This window comes from Gastrolobium bilobum, unplaced genomic scaffold (genome assembly GCF_033153095.1).
Source record: "Gastrolobium bilobum isolate Gb01-03AN ecotype WA unplaced genomic scaffold, APGP_CSIRO_Gbil_v1 utg829, whole genome shotgun sequence".
Lineage (NCBI taxonomy): Eukaryota > Viridiplantae > Streptophyta > Magnoliopsida > Fabales > Fabaceae > Gastrolobium > Gastrolobium bilobum.
Window position 1 is genome coordinate 162,320 of NW_026899533.1, and position 18,031 is coordinate 180,350.

Sequence of the window (18,031 nt, forward strand, 5' to 3'; positions counted from 1 at the left end):
TATATATATATTATATATTCCTCTACCAAGGTTTTTAAACACACAAGCTAGGGTTACATTGACAACTTAGGTTATCACAGCATGCATGGTCAGCCATTTCTATATTATCTTCTAAGCTGCGGGAGCATAATCTTTATCATCGTCGTCGTCATCGTCATCGTCCCCATCTCCTTCGGACAGGGTTATGGGTTTGTAAGCACGCCACCTTTCTTGATCATAATAAGCAACTCCTTCGTCAAGCAAATTTATCTGAACCTGCAGCACCATTTTTCACTTCCTATACTGAAAAAAGTAGAAGCAAAAGGATGGCTTAGAATAGGAAGGATGAAAAGGTACCAAAACTATGAGCTCAGCTGCTTAATTAATGAGAAATGGAAATGGAGAGGTTGAAGTTATATATAGAATGATTTGAAGCTTTTAACTAACTAGGTTAACGTTAAATCGTTAATTGCTTTTTGGATGCAGGAGATAGGCACATGGAGAAATGTGCCCGAACGTCTGATGAGTGCGCGAGACACGTGAGAAGAAATCCAAGGTGGATGCCTCGGTGGCTGCTTATGAAGCACTAAAGAAATGTCATAAAGGTAGCATATCGAATCTATGTGAACATGCAATGGTTTGTGAGTTAGCGGGAGAAAAAACTGTGAAGTGCATTTGAGTCTACAGTGCAGAGGATGAGGTCTCTACAACTAAAAGGATATCAAGCTATTATGCCCACGCCTTTTTTATCAATTAGTTTAGAATTTAGGTCCAGGGCTATGATATTTTTGTGAGTGTATCCGGTACCTACGAGGACGTATCTTGGATTTTCTTTCTTGTATTGATTATATGAAAAAATGTTTATCCTTTCATTCTCAGAAAGAGGCAGGACCCACACCTTTACTTTTTTTGTCAATTCTCTCTCCTTCTTTATCTATCTCTTTCTCTCTCTTAAAATGACACAACTTTACATCCTTTAAAATGACACAATTTTACATCCTTCAAAATGACAGATATTTTTCCTTGATTATTTTGTAACACAACTACGGCGATGTAAAGAGATTGGAGAAAAAAAAGAAATAAAAAATGGTGACTTTACTAAAGAAGCCTGACCTTGCACCACTCGGATTAGCCCAGTGGTGTGGGGTGTGTGTGTTAGTAGTGTGTGTAGTGTAGGGTGTTGTGTTCAATTCCTTGTAACCTCCAAAAAAAAAAAAAAAGTCTGACCTTTTACACACAGTGCCAAATTAATTAATTTCAATCAGTGTTATTAAATCTGACCCGAACATTGACCCGATTAAGGTATTGAGTCACTGGTCGAACCAGTTGACTCTGATATATATATATATATATATATATATATATATATATATATATATAAACATATTTATCTTTATAAACTATTTACTTAATTAATCATATTCTTCTTCTAAAAATAATATAAGATGATATACAAATAGAAGTAGCATATTGTTGAGAGGTAAAATTAAAATATGTTTGCAATTAGTTTGGAGTTCAATCCAGGATTGATTCTATAATCAATTTAGAATTTTATTATTTTGTTAGTATCATGATTGATTTAATATATTTTAATTACTTAATTTTTTTATATATTTTTTTCTTGTTATATATTTAATTATGCATAATTTAGATTTTAGGGATTCTAGGAGCCTAGAAACGAGGATCGCACCGATTCTCCAAATTTGGCAGGTCATCGGGACCTAGAAAAAACTGAGCGGGTTGGATGGGTCTTTAGGAGCTGACATACCTGATCTGAATGGTGACTCTAACCGGTCACGGGTTACCGGAACCCAGGTCGACCCGATCGGGTCTATCCTGATTTAATTACACTAATTTCAACCGTAATGTTTAATTCATCAAAGCTCTAATTAAATAAACAATTAAACATGAAGTGATGAAAGCCAACTAACAGTAAAATGCTTAAAAATAGGAACGACCTAAAACTACATCTACCCACTTTGTTAGGCTCATGGAAACTACCAAGACTTATTCAAACAAAATTCAAATACTAGTCTAGTAACTAATTAACAACAATAACAAAACAATAAAATAAAATAAAAACTAACAATCGTAACATTCTCTCCCCCTAAAAATTACTCGTGTCCCAAAGAGTAATTCCTTTACTTCTATCGTATTTTTTCCTTGTCGGGCGGGCGGCTCCTCTTCTAGCTCCATCTCAACATCTTCATCGCTACCCTCTATGACAGCTTGAATTAATTGTGAATAACTACTTACAATGGTGACACAGTGCATAAGTCTCATTACAGTGAAAGCATAAACCTTTCCTTCGTCGTTCCTAGATTTTATCAAAGGATAACCATTTGACTGGTGAATTTTCACTCCGGGTTAGGACTTGTGGTATTTGGAAAGATCCGGTTATTTCGAGCCTCATGCAATTTGGCAAGCCCAGTAGATAGGGAAATTGGTCGGTTTGCTTGTAGATCTTCCTGAAGAGTCTCAGAGAGCCCACTTATAAAGCAACTTACCTGTCTCGACGTCTCCAATTGTCCAACCTTGGAGAGCAACCTCTCAAACTGGCTTTGGTATTCCTGCACTGTACCATGTTGCTCCAACTTGGTCAATTCCCTAAAGAAGTCAACAAATTGATTAGTTTTGTAACGCTGTAATATTTCATCATGAAACTCTCACCAAGTGATATTCAAATGGTCTTAGATGAGTAATTGGTATCACAATTGAGAATCTCCATTGAGATGGAAAGACGCCATTGAAACTCTTTTTTCTTCCGGGTGAGATGATATTGAAAAAATTGTTCAACTCAACATAGCCAACTAGTTGGGTCTTCATTGTCATTGAAACACGAAAAATCCAACTTCTTGGGAGCATATGTTGTGTGCAAACATTATGCATTGTGGGAGATGCTTCTAGAATGATCCCCTTTCACTACAAGAAAATTGGTTTTCAGAGACGGTTATATTTGCATTTTGAGGCGGTTCAAACCGCCTCTAAATGCTTGGTTTGGCGTTTCATAAACCGCCTCGTTTACCACCATCGCGAGGCAAAATGCGGCAATTTTCACAAATCGTTGGAATGACCGCCTCCACATGACAATCTGAGCCGGTTATTTTAACTGCCTCGAAATGATAATCTAAGGCGATTATTTTAACAGCCTCTAAAAGACATTTGGACCTTAACCGCCTCTAAAGGTAGCAATTAGAGGCGATTTTACTGTGACTGCCTCTGAATGGTCAATGGAGACGGTTATTTTAACCGTCTCTAATACATATTTGGATGCGATTTCACGTCAATCGTCTCGAATCAATTGAACCGCCAAAAATATCGCCTCTATGTGACAATTGGAGGCGGTTTAAGGGAAACCGCCTTAGTTAAACAATTTCCAAATACTAGTTTTCATGTAGTGTTTCTGATTTGTTGGTGTGGTGGCCATATATAACATCCAACCTATTGGAAGGTTGAGCGAACATCTCCTTAAGTTTCTCTGACAAGGACTGGACTGCACATTCCAATCTCTCCACACATTCATCCATGCTTGTGCTTTGATACCAAGATGGTACATACAAGATCATGCCTTGGGTTTTTTCCTATCTTGGCTATTTTTAACATAAGTATGGAGAAGTAAAGAGATGGCATAACAAAAAGAAAGAAAAATGGTTGTTTTACTGAAGCCTGGCTTCTTGCAAATAATGCCAAATTAATTTCAAACGTAATGTTTCTTTCATCAAAGTTCTAATTAAATAGACAATTACACATGAAAGCTAAGTAACAGTAAAATTGCATAAAAGTAGGAACCACCTAAAAATACCACTACCCATTTTGCTAGGCTCACGAAAATTGTCAAGACTTATTCAAAGACTATTCTAGTAACTAATTAGCAACAATAAAAAAATAATAACATGAAATAAATTAAAAACTAACATGATAACAATATCACTATGGGGAAACAATATGGGGAGGAGGATTTTATATACACATGTGTGTGTGTGTGTAAGGATCATTTTACACCGGTGTAAGTTACATTCTCAATCTTGATTGTTGATCCTATTTATATCTAATGGTTCTGATTTATCAAATATTTGAGCTGTTAGATACAAGCAAATCAATAATCAAGATTTGGTGTAAGACTTCTTATTCTTACACTAGTGTAAGAATATTCTCTCTCATATATATATATATATATATATATATATATATAGGTAAAACTATATCTAAAGTTTTTGTATGTGCAGCAATGACATATGTATGGTTATGATTTTTCACATTTAATTATTTCACCTTTTATATGGTTATGATTTCCCACATTAAATATTTTAACCTATATATATGGAAAATATGTATATATATATATATATATATATATGGGGAGAGATCTTTTGACTGTGGTATAAGGCTTAGAAGCCTTACTCCTCATCTCATTCATCAATTTTCGTCAATCAAACTGTTACAGCTTATTGAGTTATATTAATTAATCAATTATTAATTTTAAATAAATGACAATCGTTAGATAGACAAAAATAAGTGGCTGAGATGAGGAGTGGAGTCAAAAGATCCATCCCCTATACATATATATATATGTGTGTGTGTGTGTGTGTGTGTGTGTGTGTGTGTACAAAATTGAGACAATGGTTTTAGACGACAATTCATTGATTTTCCGTCCAAAATTTTTGACGAAATTTATTTTTCGTCAAAAATCTTTACAGCAATTTTTGACAAAAATTCATTTATTTTCCACTGAAAATTTTCGACAAAATCTGTTTTTCATAAAAAATTTCAATGGTATTTCGACAAAATTCTAGCAAAATTCCGTTGCAAATGGAACTTTCAACCGGAAATATATTCCGTCAAAATTTTCGACGAAATTCATTAAATAAATAATATTTTATGGTTGTCATTTTTTGACGTAATTAAAAAAAAATTGACGAACGGAAATAAATTCCATAGAAATTTTTTTGACCGAATCTCTAATTTCATCGAAAAAATTGTTATTGACAATTAGAAATTGGACAGCTTGAATTCCATCAATAATTTTGTCAAAAACTTCGTTTTGAACAGAATTTTCACCATTTTTAATTAAAAAATTCTGTAAAAAAAATGAACTTTTCTAGTAATGAAATAATATATATATATATATATATATATATATATATATATATTTTGGTGTTTGTCATTTTAAATTACATAAGTTATGTCATTTTAGGAGAGAGATAGACACAAAAAAAATGAAAATAATGGGAGAGAGAAAGTGGGTGATTTTTTTTAATTTAAATTTTAAATAAAAAAATATTTTATGTATATCTCTCTCTTAAAATGACATAAATTTATGTCATCTAAAATGACAAACACTTTTATCTATATATATATATATATATATATATAAATGTGTCACGATTGAGATATAATTTTTATGTGAAATGTCAACGAGTATTATAATTTTTGTGGCACCTCTGTTCCTTAACCAGGGGTGGCAATTTGGGTTGACCTGCCCCGCCCCGTCACCAACCCGCCAAAAATGAGGCGGGGCGGGTTGACCCGCAAAAAAATATGGGTTGTAAAAATGAACCCACCCCGTTTTATGGTGGGTTGGCGGGTCAACCCATCAACCCGTCAATTAAAAAAAAATAATTAAAATTCAAAAATAAATTATATTTTATGAATTTTTTAATATTATTTTATTTTATTTCACATTTCTCTATATTTTTTTTAGTCTCAATCTTAAATGTATACTAATATTTGTCAAACATTCTTTAGGAATTTATAAATAGATAACATTTGTCATAAATAAAATTGTTATTCTTTATTTTTTCTAGAAATTACTAAGATAAAAAAAAAATTGAATATCACAAAAATTTAAGTACTAATGAAATACTACCTAATTGTAAAAAAATAAAAAAAAGAATAAAAAAAAGAATAAAAAAATTTAAAACCCGGCGGGTCAACCCACTCTGTGGCGGGTTGAACCCGTTTTGACCCACTTCTAGGCGGGGCGAGTTGATGTGGGTTGGTTGGTTTAAAATCTCAACCCAGCCCGCCCCGTTTTGGCGGGTTGGCAGATTGACCTGCCGGGCTCAATCCATATTGTCACCCCTACTTAACCTTGTTCAACTTTGGACATGAAAGCTGCTGTCGTTAACTCGTTATGATTTTCCCGATGCCCCAACCCGCTTTCCTAGTTTCTCAAGTGAACGAGAATTAAAGAGTTTTGGTTAGAAACTTTATAGGATGTTGGCTTGAGAATTTGTAAGTATAGGAAGTAACTTTAGAGGGTTTTATCTGTCCGTGCCTTTATTGGCTTCCAGTTGTTCATCCCTTTATTGTTCTCATCTTATGGCTGTCATATTATATATGACACCCAACAAAAGGTGCATCTTTACACTGTTCATTGAAAGGGGAAAAAAAAGAACACAATATTTTGTCCGAATTGAATGGACCACTCTCAAATCTCAATAATCCAGATTCTCGCCCGCTTAAAAAAAGAGATGAAAAAAATCAAAGGGATTGATTTAAGTTATACATATTTAACTTTTTTTTAAGTAAGATTTTGGATTGAAATACTTTTGAATATGAAAAAATTCTCTTTGAAAGAGCTTGTTTCATCATAATGTAAATGTTCTTGACTTGAGCGGAATTACCTCTGATGGAGGATATATATATTTATCCAAAAAAGAGATTAAAAAAAAAAAACATGTGAGGAGACATTTTAATATAGTTAGGATCAACATGGCTATAAAAGCTCCCACTTCAAATTTCATTGTCACGTGTACACACTAAGTCGGAATCATTGGGTGACTTTACACTCTAGAACATATGGGGACCAAATACTTTAACGAGCTGTTTTTTTATGAGCTAATTAGCTGTTTTTTTTAGGCTACTACTAAAATTTCTTAGGGCTAAGATACATTGGGAAAAAATAAAAGCTTGTAATATTTGTAAATATTTTTTTTTGTTAGTTAAAAATTAACATGTTTTCATTAAATAAACTTACGAAAAATTTTATAAACAAAAAAAAATTAACTTATTTAAAGCAAATAATCTCAGAAAAGCAATTTAAAATCCTGCAATAACAGTTGGAGAAAAAAGGAAAGTAATTTGTCGTGGGGTGGGAAATTCATCGCGACATCATACATGGATGTGCGTGTTTTGTTTTGGATCAAAATCAAACTCCGAACCGAAAGGAGTATATTTTGGGTACAATTAGAGTAAATACCTCCTTATCATAAAAGAAAAATATATATATGAAAAAAAAGTAACTATAAAATAAAAAATAATATAAATATATTACTTTTTTTATATTTAATAAAAGATGTATCGAAAAATATTTTGAACCGAAAGGCAACCCAATAAAATCCAACGGTGGATGCTGGTCCAAAGCAGAAGCAACATTGCCCGTGACGCATATGGTCAAATGTGATTGCACCGCATTCAAGCCAAACAAGAACACAAAATACATGTCAAGAAAAATAAATAAATGATTAAATTTTTTACCATTGTCCAAATCCCTTCTAATAAAAAAATATTGACAACAAAGGTGGCAATTATTACGGAAAGAGGTTGTCTTTACAAAAAAAATTCTTACAAACTTACCAATTATATTAAATGTCAGATTTTAATCAAGAGTGTATGATCGATCTGACATAAAGTAATTTATAAAGTAAACTTTATTTGATTTAGGGAAATACATTGTAAAGAATCAATTCAATCTAAAAGCTTAAACTATTGAATGAGGTTATATTAATGGTTTTATATATCTCAACACGTCTCCTCACACGAAAGTCCACTGAGCTTGAAAGGTGGACAATATACAGACCCATCTACCTATGCGAATAAAGAAATTTCACCTGAAAGAAAGTGGGGGGCGACGAGGATCGAACCCGGGACACGAGACTTTGATACCATGTAAATAATCAATTCAATCCAAAAACTTAAGCTATTGGATGATGTTATATATTAATGATTTTATATATCTCAACATATATTTTTTTTTTTTGGTATGGTATCCCTCCTTTATCAGGACAACAAATAAAAGTCATGCATACACCAATTTTGATGGCTCCATTATTGAAAAAAAAATGCTTACATACTTATCGATGGATCAACAATATAATAGTTAAAATCTTGATTTATTATTATAATTTTATATTTTTATGATTTTTTTTATTAAAATAATTTTATCAATAAATACTTTTATATTTTTATGATTTTTTTTACATTACAATTTTATGTTTTAAGATTAGTATCACCCTTTCAATTTTACATAAACTTTCAATTTTAACTGCTTGGTTAACAGGAATATTGTTTTGTTGTCCGGTTAAAGGAGGGATCTATTCCTTTACCAAAAAAAAAAAAAAAAAAAAAGGAGGAATCTATTCCCCTTTAATTTATTTCCACTTTATTTTTTAAAAATAATAGTAAACGATGTCATTTTATTTTATTTTATTTCCCTCTAGTAAGTATATTCTCACTTTTCTTTAGGATAAACTCAAGTCCACCATCGTCAAAGAACCACCTACTCACTTTTCCTTGCCCTGCTAACCAAAGCAATTAGTACTTAGTAGTGTCTGCTGTCTAGTGTGTTTGTCCATGCATAAAGTCAAACAACTTTCTTAAACTGACAAGCAAATAAATGATGAGTTGATTTTGAATTTAAACATGAATTGATTAAATGTTTATTTAAACTCAATTTTTGAAAACCCAAGTTAGAGATGATAAGGAATGAATTGAAAATAATTTTATAATTAAAAATTAATTTAAAAGTTATTTTTTGTTTTAGGATTAAAATGGAAAATAATATTACATATAAGGACCACACATTCAATTTAATACAATCTAATATTAACAGGTGTAATTTATAATTTATTATTCAATTAAATTAATGAGTACACACAATATTATAACAATTATTATAATTTAGGAAAAGAAAATTAAGAATTAAACTAAATATTTTTCTTGCAATTAAATTAAAAAAATACCATATATAAAAGCTAAAATTTTAATTTAATAAAAAAATACAATCACAAATCACTGGACATGCGGGAATTTTTTAATATAGTCCACAACAACCATGATCCTTCCACTAAAAAATTAAGATCTAGATCATTTTTTTTTCTTTCTCTTCAATTTTTTTTCTCTTTTCTCACCTTTCGCCTACCAATTTTTTTTTTTTTCCGGAGCACACAAATATCGCTAGGACATGCGCATGCCGTTTACTATCTAGTCTCACGATTTTTATTTTTGTTTTTTTTTTAAAGAATAGAAATTATTCCGTTATAAACTTACATCACATCACAAATATATGTGAAGACTGAAGAGTACTTGTAAATAATTTGTTAATAAAAGTTCATCAATTTAGAATAAACTTTTCATTGAAACTTTTGAATCAGTTCATGCAATAACAATGAACGAATATTAAATATATAATAATTTAAATATTTTTATTTTCTTCAATAATATCTTTATTAGTTTACCCATTTTTATTTGTTTCAAAATTATGTTTGGATAATTAAGTAAACAAAACTGGAATTGAAACTTTTTTATACTTTTTAAATTATAATTTTATATAAGTTGGAAATGAAATGATGATATTTCTAAAACTGTAATTAATTAAATATAAATTATAATTTTATTAAATAAGAATGAAAAATATATCAATAAAAGTTATCTATGTAAGTTTTTATTACAATAAATAATTCTTAAGTTTTTGTTTGCGTAAAAAAATAAGAGTTAAAATAAAGGATTATATTACTCTCATATTATATGAGAGTAATATAATTTTTTACAGATTCATAGATTCTTGTGTTTTTTTTTAATAAATAGTGAGGTCCACCACATGATTATATTTGTAACATGAAATAATATATCTTCTTTTGCATCAGAGTAATAAAATCTAAACATGAAAAAAAATTAGAGTAAAGTCCATTTTGGGTCCTAACAAAAATATGATCTCCACTTTTGTCCTTTAAAAAAAATCAACTTTTAGTCTCTCTATAATTTCAGTTCTTTGAAAAATTGGTCTCCTAGAAATTCAATGAAGACCTAATTTAATTCCTCATACAAAAATTAAGGAAAAAATTCATCAATGCCTCTGTGGTTTGCTTCACCTATGTCCCTTGATTTCTTTATCACGTATGCCCTTGAGGTTTGTAAAAAATAAAAAATCATATGGACTTATGTGATAAAAAAAACATATCCTTTTACAAATCACAAGAACATATGTGATAAAAAAAAAAATCATAGAAGCATAAATAATTCTGTTGTAAATCTTAGAGACATTGGTGAACTTTACTCAAAAATTAATATGAATATTTTTTTATTTTTTATTTTTTTGTAAGAAACGAAAATAAATACGATTTCTTTTATTAGGATTCTAAATGGAGCTTTGCAAAAAAAATTATTTATTAGAATGAGGGACCAAGTCCGCACTTGCCGTCCACAGAATCCGTGTCCTCATATGACCAAATTGAGTTGAGCCTTCTCTTCCTTTTGTTCCCTCTCTCGTCTTCTCATGTAACAATGACTTGTTCGACACATATTTTTCGTAATTCCTATTTTGCCCCACACCACCAACATTTTATTTATTTATTTTGCATTTTAAACCTCTGAATCTCATTCATTCAAAAATCAACTCTATTAAATATAAACCCCTCCCTCTAATATCTGTCCTCGTCTCTCTCTCTCTCTCTCTCTCTCTCTCTCTGTCTGCAATCTGCATATATATATATTTAATAATTATCATTATTCCTTTTTGCTTACCTGTTTCTCTCTCTTTACAACTAAACATCTCTCTTCTTGGGGGCAACATTTTTGCGATCTCTGGTGGGTTTAGTTTTCAAGGTACAATTTTGTGAAATGGGTTTTGTTTCATTACGAGAATTGAGCTCTACCCATGTTTGCAAATCCTCTTTATTTACTGACAATGTTAATGCTTCGCTTCCGTTGCTTATTTTCTGATTGGATTCTTCTTCCTTCATTCATATCTAACCATAATCGGTTTTCTGACACTGTTGGAGAAATCCAAGTCTTACTTTCTGCTTTTAATTTTTTTTTATTAATGTTTAGCATCATTGCATCTGCTAATTATTTGCATGAACGTGGCTGAATAGAATGTGATGTCAAATTCTTAGCTGGGATTGTCTGGCTTTGTTGTATAAAAGAATAAGCATAAGGGGTTAGACACAAGAATATTAAAAATAAAAAAAAATAAAAAATTGAGCTTTGTCTTGAGTTCATCTGGTCTTGTCAATTTTGCTAACCTTGTTCTGCATACACAGCCTATTTTCACTTGCACATGATTTTTATGTTCTGAGTGTTCAATGCATCTAAATTAGAGAAAGCAAGCTTCTTTTTGTTATTATTATTTTTTATGTACAGTAGTAGAGATTCTTACTGGAAAGGATCTTTTGGAGGGACTTGGTTATCATTCTAAGAAGTAAGAAGACTGGATCATAAAGATGTTCTATGCTTAATTGCATGCTCTTCTTTGTTATCATCTTTTCATTTAAGTAAAGTTATCTGACCAAAGTAGATTCAACTTTTGAACAGGGCAAAATGACAGATGCAAGAGAGGATGCACCCTTGATGCCCCCATCATCGCGAAATCTTCCTGATTTCAAGAACTCTGTTAAATTGAAGTATGTCAAGCTTGGTTATCATTACCTCATCACTCATGGAATGTACCTCTTCCTTTCCCCCCTTGTGGTGCTGATTGCTGCCCAGCTCTCCACCTTCTCCCTACAAGACCTTTATGATCTTTGGGAGCATCTACAATACAACTTGATATCTGTTATTCTTTGCTCAACTCTCCTTGTTTTTCTATCCACCCTCTACTTTCTGACTCGTCCTCGGCCAGTGTACCTCGTGGATTTCTCCTGTTACAAGCCTGAAGAATCTCGGAAATGCACAAAAAGGGTGTTTATGGATCAGTCTCAGATGACTGGTTCTTTCACAGAGGAAAATCTTGGGTTCCAGCGAAAGATCCTTGAGAGATCTGGCCTTGGGGACTCCACTTACCTTCCAGAGGCCGTCCTCAACATTCCTCCTAACCCTTCAATGAAAGAAGCTAGAAAAGAAGCTGAGGCTGTGATGTTTGGTGCCATCGACGAGCTATTCGCTAAGACCTTTGTAAAGCCTAAGGACATCGGAATTCTGATTGTAAATTGTAGCCTGTTCAACCCAACTCCATCACTTTCTGCAATGATTGTCAATCATTACAAGCTTCGAGGGAATATAAGGAGCTACAACTTAGGTGGTATGGGTTGCAGTGCAGGGCTGATCTCAATTGATCTAGCTAAAGATCTTCTCCAGGCCCATCCTAACTCCTATGCATTGATCATTAGCATGGAGAATATCACATTGAATTGGTATTTTGGAAATGATCGGTCAAAGCTTGTTTCTAATTGTATATTTCGTATGGGAGGAGCTGCAGTTCTGCTGTCTAACAAAAGCTCTGATAGAAGAAGATCCAAATACCGATTGGTCAATACCGTTCGCACTAATAAGGCTGCTGATGACAAGTGTTTTAGCTGTGTTACGCAAGAAGAAGATGCCAATGGCAAGATTGGTGTTACTTTGTCAAAAGATCTGATGGCAGTTGCAGGTGATGCTTTAAAAACCAATATCACTACATTGGGGCCTCTTGTACTTCCAACATCTGAACAGCTGCTATTCTTCACCACATTAGTTGGAAAGAAACTTTTCAAGATGAAGATCAAACCTTATATTCCAGATTTCAAGCTAGCTTTTGAACATTTTTGCATCCATGCCGGAGGCAGAGCTGTTTTGGATGAACTGGAGAAAAACTTGCAGCTATCTCCTTGGCATATGGAGCCATCAAGGATGACACTTTATCGTTTTGGAAACACCTCCAGCAGTTCACTTTGGTATGAACTGGCTTACACAGAAGCCAAAGGGAGGATCAAGAAGGGAGATAGAACCTGGCAAATAGCATTTGGTGCTGGATTCAAGTGTAACAGTGCAGTGTGGAAGGCTCTCAGGACCATTGACCCTGCTAAGGAGAAGAGCCCTTGGATGGATGAGATCGACCAGTTTCCAGTTGATGTTCCAAGGGTATCTGCCATCTAAACGATGAAATTTCAAATATTAGTGTATCAGCATTAGGTGGTAGCTGTTTCCCTGGTGAAATTCTATTGAGCTATTGAGGTACATCACTGTTTTCAGAGTTCAGATTTTAGGAGTTTTATTCTACTTTTGGTAGGTTTGTCAAATCCAATTTAGTCAGGGACTGGTGCTTGAGCTTTTATTTGCTGTGAGGGTGTATGTTTCTCGGGATTATATTTATTGATTGGTCTGTGGATTGTGGTAGTGAAATGCGTAGGGCATCTGATGTTATTCCCAATCTCAAATCTTGATTTCTCCATTGAAATTTGAATTGAACATTTCCATTCCAATTCTTTAGTGTGTTGATATTGAAAACTAACTTCCAAAGTTGATATATTTTTGGTTAGTAATTTGTATCAGCATCTGTACGCAATTCATCAGCTACCTGAGGTGCTTTTTAGCTGCATGATAGTCGTCTACCAATTATTTGAATATATAGCTCTTGCCTTAGGATATTGCAATATTCTCCCTTTCCAATAGGACTTTTTCATAAAAGGTGACAAGTCTAAGGCAGTTGAATGCTTTTATGCATGAAAAAAATGTTAGAATGTCCTTTCCTTTCTTTGCTCACTATCCTTTCTTACGAGTCCAATAAGGATTAGGATCACACACGGTTGAATTTGGTCCATTAGCTATTTAGGTCTTTGCTGGATTGAGTGTTGTAGGACGATGACTTCGTAGGATGCTTCTGCGGGATACTTTGCTAGATGGTGAACTTGTTGCTGGATGTCTTGATTAGCTGGGACAAATGTGGAGCAGGTGCAACGCACTCTATGCTCAAGTCAATACATGAACTATGAGCTTAAGTCAAGATGGAATAGATGATCCACCTAGGCTTCAACCCTTTGTTATATAATAGTTGATTGCCCTCCTTATGTCGCATTGGCATGGCGGCTTTTAACCTCATTGGTGGACAGAAATGGCTTTTACAGGCTATACCGTGCGAGATGTTTGTTTGTGGGCTATGCTTGTGTAGCTGGAATAAATCTTTGGTACTACTACTGTATCTAGATTCATTGGTGGGATGCACTGAATTTTTGGTACAGCAGTAGTACCAAAGATTTATTCTTATAACTGGATCCAAGTTTCTATCCCTTAGCTATTGGATATTAGGATGGCTATAGAGCTCTAAACTGATGTTGTGTGGCTGAAGAATCCTGAGTTGCTAATGTCGTGTGTCAGAAATCAGAATATGTAGGGATGGCCACGTTTTCTTAGCCTTAAAGTCTTAGTTGTTGGGCCACTTGGGCCATTCATAGACTAAGCCTTATATCCCAAGTGAAATTGGTCTAGATCATTTTCTTTCTCATGCGATGAACTTGTTTATTGTGAAGCACCAATGCAAGCAAAATAAACATCTAGACTTTGAAAAGAGAATGCTCCTGTTTCTTATAAGCATGATGTTCTAAGCATATGTCATAGAAACACGCTTGAAAAAACCCAGGTTCTCCCCTTTTTTAATAAATTGTTTCTTTTGGCACGTCTTTATCATGTTATACAAATAATGAAAATTTTGCTTTTTCTTTTTCAAGTGATATCTCATTTAAGGCTACAGAAAAATCCTCACAATTTAGCTTTTTTTTTTTAATTATTCTTGTAATTTTTTAAGTGGAATAGTAAAAAAAAATTAAATTTACATATGAGTTATCTTGGAACTTATGTTTTAATCCATTTGTTTAAGAATCCAATGTAATGAATACCAAACAAAATGGCATCTTTAGAGGAACATCACCGTAACTTACCAACGTATTTGCCGCGGCAACGTCAGAAGCACTAACAGCAACAACTCTTGCTTCTCGAAACAAAATAAAAATATCAACAAAATTAAACAACAGTTGAATATTCAAATCATCATCTTGAATTGTCATCAGAATCATCCAGCAAAAGAACTTCGGTGGTAATAGCCATTGTTTGATGGAGTGCAGCATGCGTACCCAATCATCACAAAGATAACGTGCCCACAGCAATTACAATAATATCATTATCACTACCATTTTTATCATAACCTCCCATAGGACCACCACCACCACTATTATCAAACTGGTTTGTGTTTGGATGGCATGGAGAAGGAAGGAGATGATTAATATTTCATTTTCAAATTTAGAGTATCATAAAAATATTTATAAAATGAATATTTAAAAAATTATATGATAAGTCTCTTGTTTAACTTAAAATAAAATTAAAAAAAAAAAAATCCTCTTCTTCCCCATCAAAACTCCTATAGTGAAACATAGCCTGAAGGATTAATAAATAATAAATTCTTTACAGCTGTTGAATGAAAGTGGGGCGTGGGAGCGGGAGGAAATACAATTAAATTTCCTATTTATGAGAAACGAGAAAATTTTATGTTAGAGCCAGTAAGAAGAAATGGTTACAGTAAATAGGAATATTCTTGCTTCCTCTTGGAGGGAGTGTTTTTTCATCCTCCTGGGGCTGTAACCGACTATTATCATTAAGACCAAGGTGAAGCCACACAAATTTAAAGTGGTCATTTGAATAAAGAAAAATGCTTACATCAGATGCAAAGTGGTCTCCAATAAATAATACCAACCGCTTCCCACCTTTGAGAAGTAGCAACCCGTCACAAGCACGAGCCTGCTAGTGTGACAAGAAAGGAACTCAACTACAACTACAAGACGAGATATACCATGATTCATTTCTTAGCATGCAAAATTCCCACCCATGAAATGATGAAACAGCAATCCCAAACATTAAAACAAAACGACATTATCCTTAATTAAGATTAGCACCACATTAAAATGAGAAACAGAAGATCAAGTATATCCACAGACCACAATCAACAGCAACTTAATCGTAAATAGCAGGTCCTACTGTTTTAGGAAGTGCAACTAACAAATCGACAATTAGTAGAGAGAAATGTTCCATCAAGCACCCTATGAACCATTAGTAATCTACTCCTTGGAAGACTTGTTGATAAGAGATTTGTGAATATGAGGTATCACACCTCCCCCAGCAATTGTTCCTTTGATCAGCGTATCCAGTTCTTCATCACCCCGGATTGCAAGTTGTAAATGCCTGGGAGTAATGCGTTTAACCTTGAGATCCTTGCTAGCATTCCCAGCCAGCTCCAATACTTCAGCAGTCAGATACTCCAAGATAGCAGCAGAGTAAACAGCAGCCGTGGCTCCAACTCTACCATGAGATGTGGTCCTTGACTTCAAAAGCCGGTGGATCCGCCCAACCGGGAACTGCAGATTACATTATAGAAGAAGCTCACGTTTAGACAATAACATGCAGCTTAGAAGTAGGACGGTACAAAATAACCGAACCGCACTTAACTGTAGTTTTCTCAACCAATTTTGAGAACCGAACTGATTTTATAAATCAGTTTAAAAATTAAACCGAGCCAAAAGAACCGGTTTGGAAAACCTGTTCGAAACCTATCAAAGAACTAGTTTGCATATCCAAACTAGTTTTTAACCGGTTATAAATCATGAACTAGTTTTAAAACATAAACCGGTTCCGAACTAGTTCAACTTAAATACAGCAGTTTGATTTTTCGAACTGAACCAGTTTAAACCAGTTCGATTCGGTTTAAGGAAAAAACTGGTTCGGATGGAACCACCGTACTTACAATACAAGTCACATTCCTAAGGTATCAATAGTTAATGCAGCATTCAAACAAAACTTGCCCAGTTCAGTTGACATACTTAACACCACCAACAAAAACAAGAAAATGGCAAACAAACTAGGAAAATTTTCATAAATTTCACCTACACAGTTCATATTGTATAACAGAAGGGTAAATTTTTAAAAAACATAAAATAAAATTAAAACTTCAACTTTACTCAATTTTTCAATCTTCCCCAATTAGGTAACCGATTGTACAAATTGAACGTTTCATGAGCCAGTCGTTTTGAATTGATAAATGGTAACAGGATTGGGTACATGACGGAGTAAATAAAAATTGATATAATTCCGTTATCAAATTGAAACGATGGCTAATGGAATTCAAAATCGACACAATCAGGAAGTTAATGGGATGAATTGCTACAATCGAAAACCTAGAGAGAGAGAGAGAGATCTGACCTGAAGACCGGCACGAGAAGAACGAGAAGTGGGTTTCTTCTTGTCCTTGTCTTTGTTGTTGGTTGAGGTTATCAAACCCTTCGCACCCTTCCCCGACATCTTTTCCCGCCAAAAAGACAACCACAATGCAGAGAAAAACCCAAACCAAAGGGATCTATCTGATCCTGATCTTAACCCTCTCACTTCCAAACCCTTAACCTTATTTATTCAAAACTCCACTCCCTTCTTCGACCCTTTCTACTTTATTTTAAATTACATATTCTACCCCTGCTTTTTACACTAATGTTGCACTTAAGCCATCTATCACTCTTTCCTTTTACTCTTTTTTTTCTCTTTTTTTTGGCTTTTATAAATGGGTTTAAAGTTCTTCGTGAACATAAATTTATCTACTACACACATTTTTACATGTGAGAAGAGAAAATGAGAAAATATGGGTTTCACACACTTTTATGAATGTAAAAGATAAATTTATCTCCTATGAAACAATAAACCCTTTATAAATTATCTAATTATCTTGTCCTTTTCTTTTATTTTCTACTATTCATTACATCATTTAAATTTTTTCTAAAATATTATTCTTATGTTACTTTTTAAATTATTTGAAGGTAATTTAGGTTTTTTTTTTACCAAATAATTGTGTTTCACGTCAAAAAATTATTTATTTAATTGACTTTTTGAAAAATATTTTAAATTAATGTGATCAATCCCACGTGTTAAATGTACGGTACAAGTCTTGCACGTCAATAATGTGGAATTTAATGTCAGTGTGGAAGTTCTGTATTGATCATGTCGGACTTTATGTCCCGCACGTTGACCATATGGGACTTGATGATAGTGTGTAGTCTTGCGTTTACAATAAAGTCTTGTATGTTTATAACGTGAGATTGACACGCTA

General features: G+C 33.3%; 2 protein-coding genes across 2 annotated transcripts; one reads left to right on the forward strand and one right to left on the reverse strand.

Moving 5' to 3' along the window:
• Positions 1–10,689: 10,689 nt before the first annotated feature.
• LOC133291051 (3-ketoacyl-CoA synthase 11) lies at positions 10,690–13,351 on the forward strand. The gene is made up of 2 exons (XM_061489230.1): positions 10,690–10,803; positions 11,512–13,351. Exon 2 carries the CDS (start codon positions 11,518–11,520, stop codon positions 13,048–13,050), a length of 1,533 nt encoding a protein of 510 aa, XP_061345214.1. The 5' UTR covers positions 10,690–10,803; positions 11,512–11,517; the 3' UTR covers positions 13,051–13,351.
• A 2,428-nt stretch (positions 13,352–15,779) lies between these two features.
• LOC133291050 (probable histone H2A variant 3) lies at positions 15,780–17,377 on the reverse strand. The gene is made up of 2 exons (XM_061489229.1): positions 17,137–17,377; positions 15,780–16,295 (listed from the first exon to the last, which is right to left on the reverse strand). The coding sequence occupies exons 1-2, from the start codon at positions 17,233–17,235 to the stop codon at positions 15,999–16,001; spliced, it is 396 nt and encodes a 131-aa protein (XP_061345213.1). The 5' UTR covers positions 17,236–17,377; the 3' UTR covers positions 15,780–15,998.
• Between the last annotated feature and the right edge of the window lie 654 nt (positions 17,378–18,031).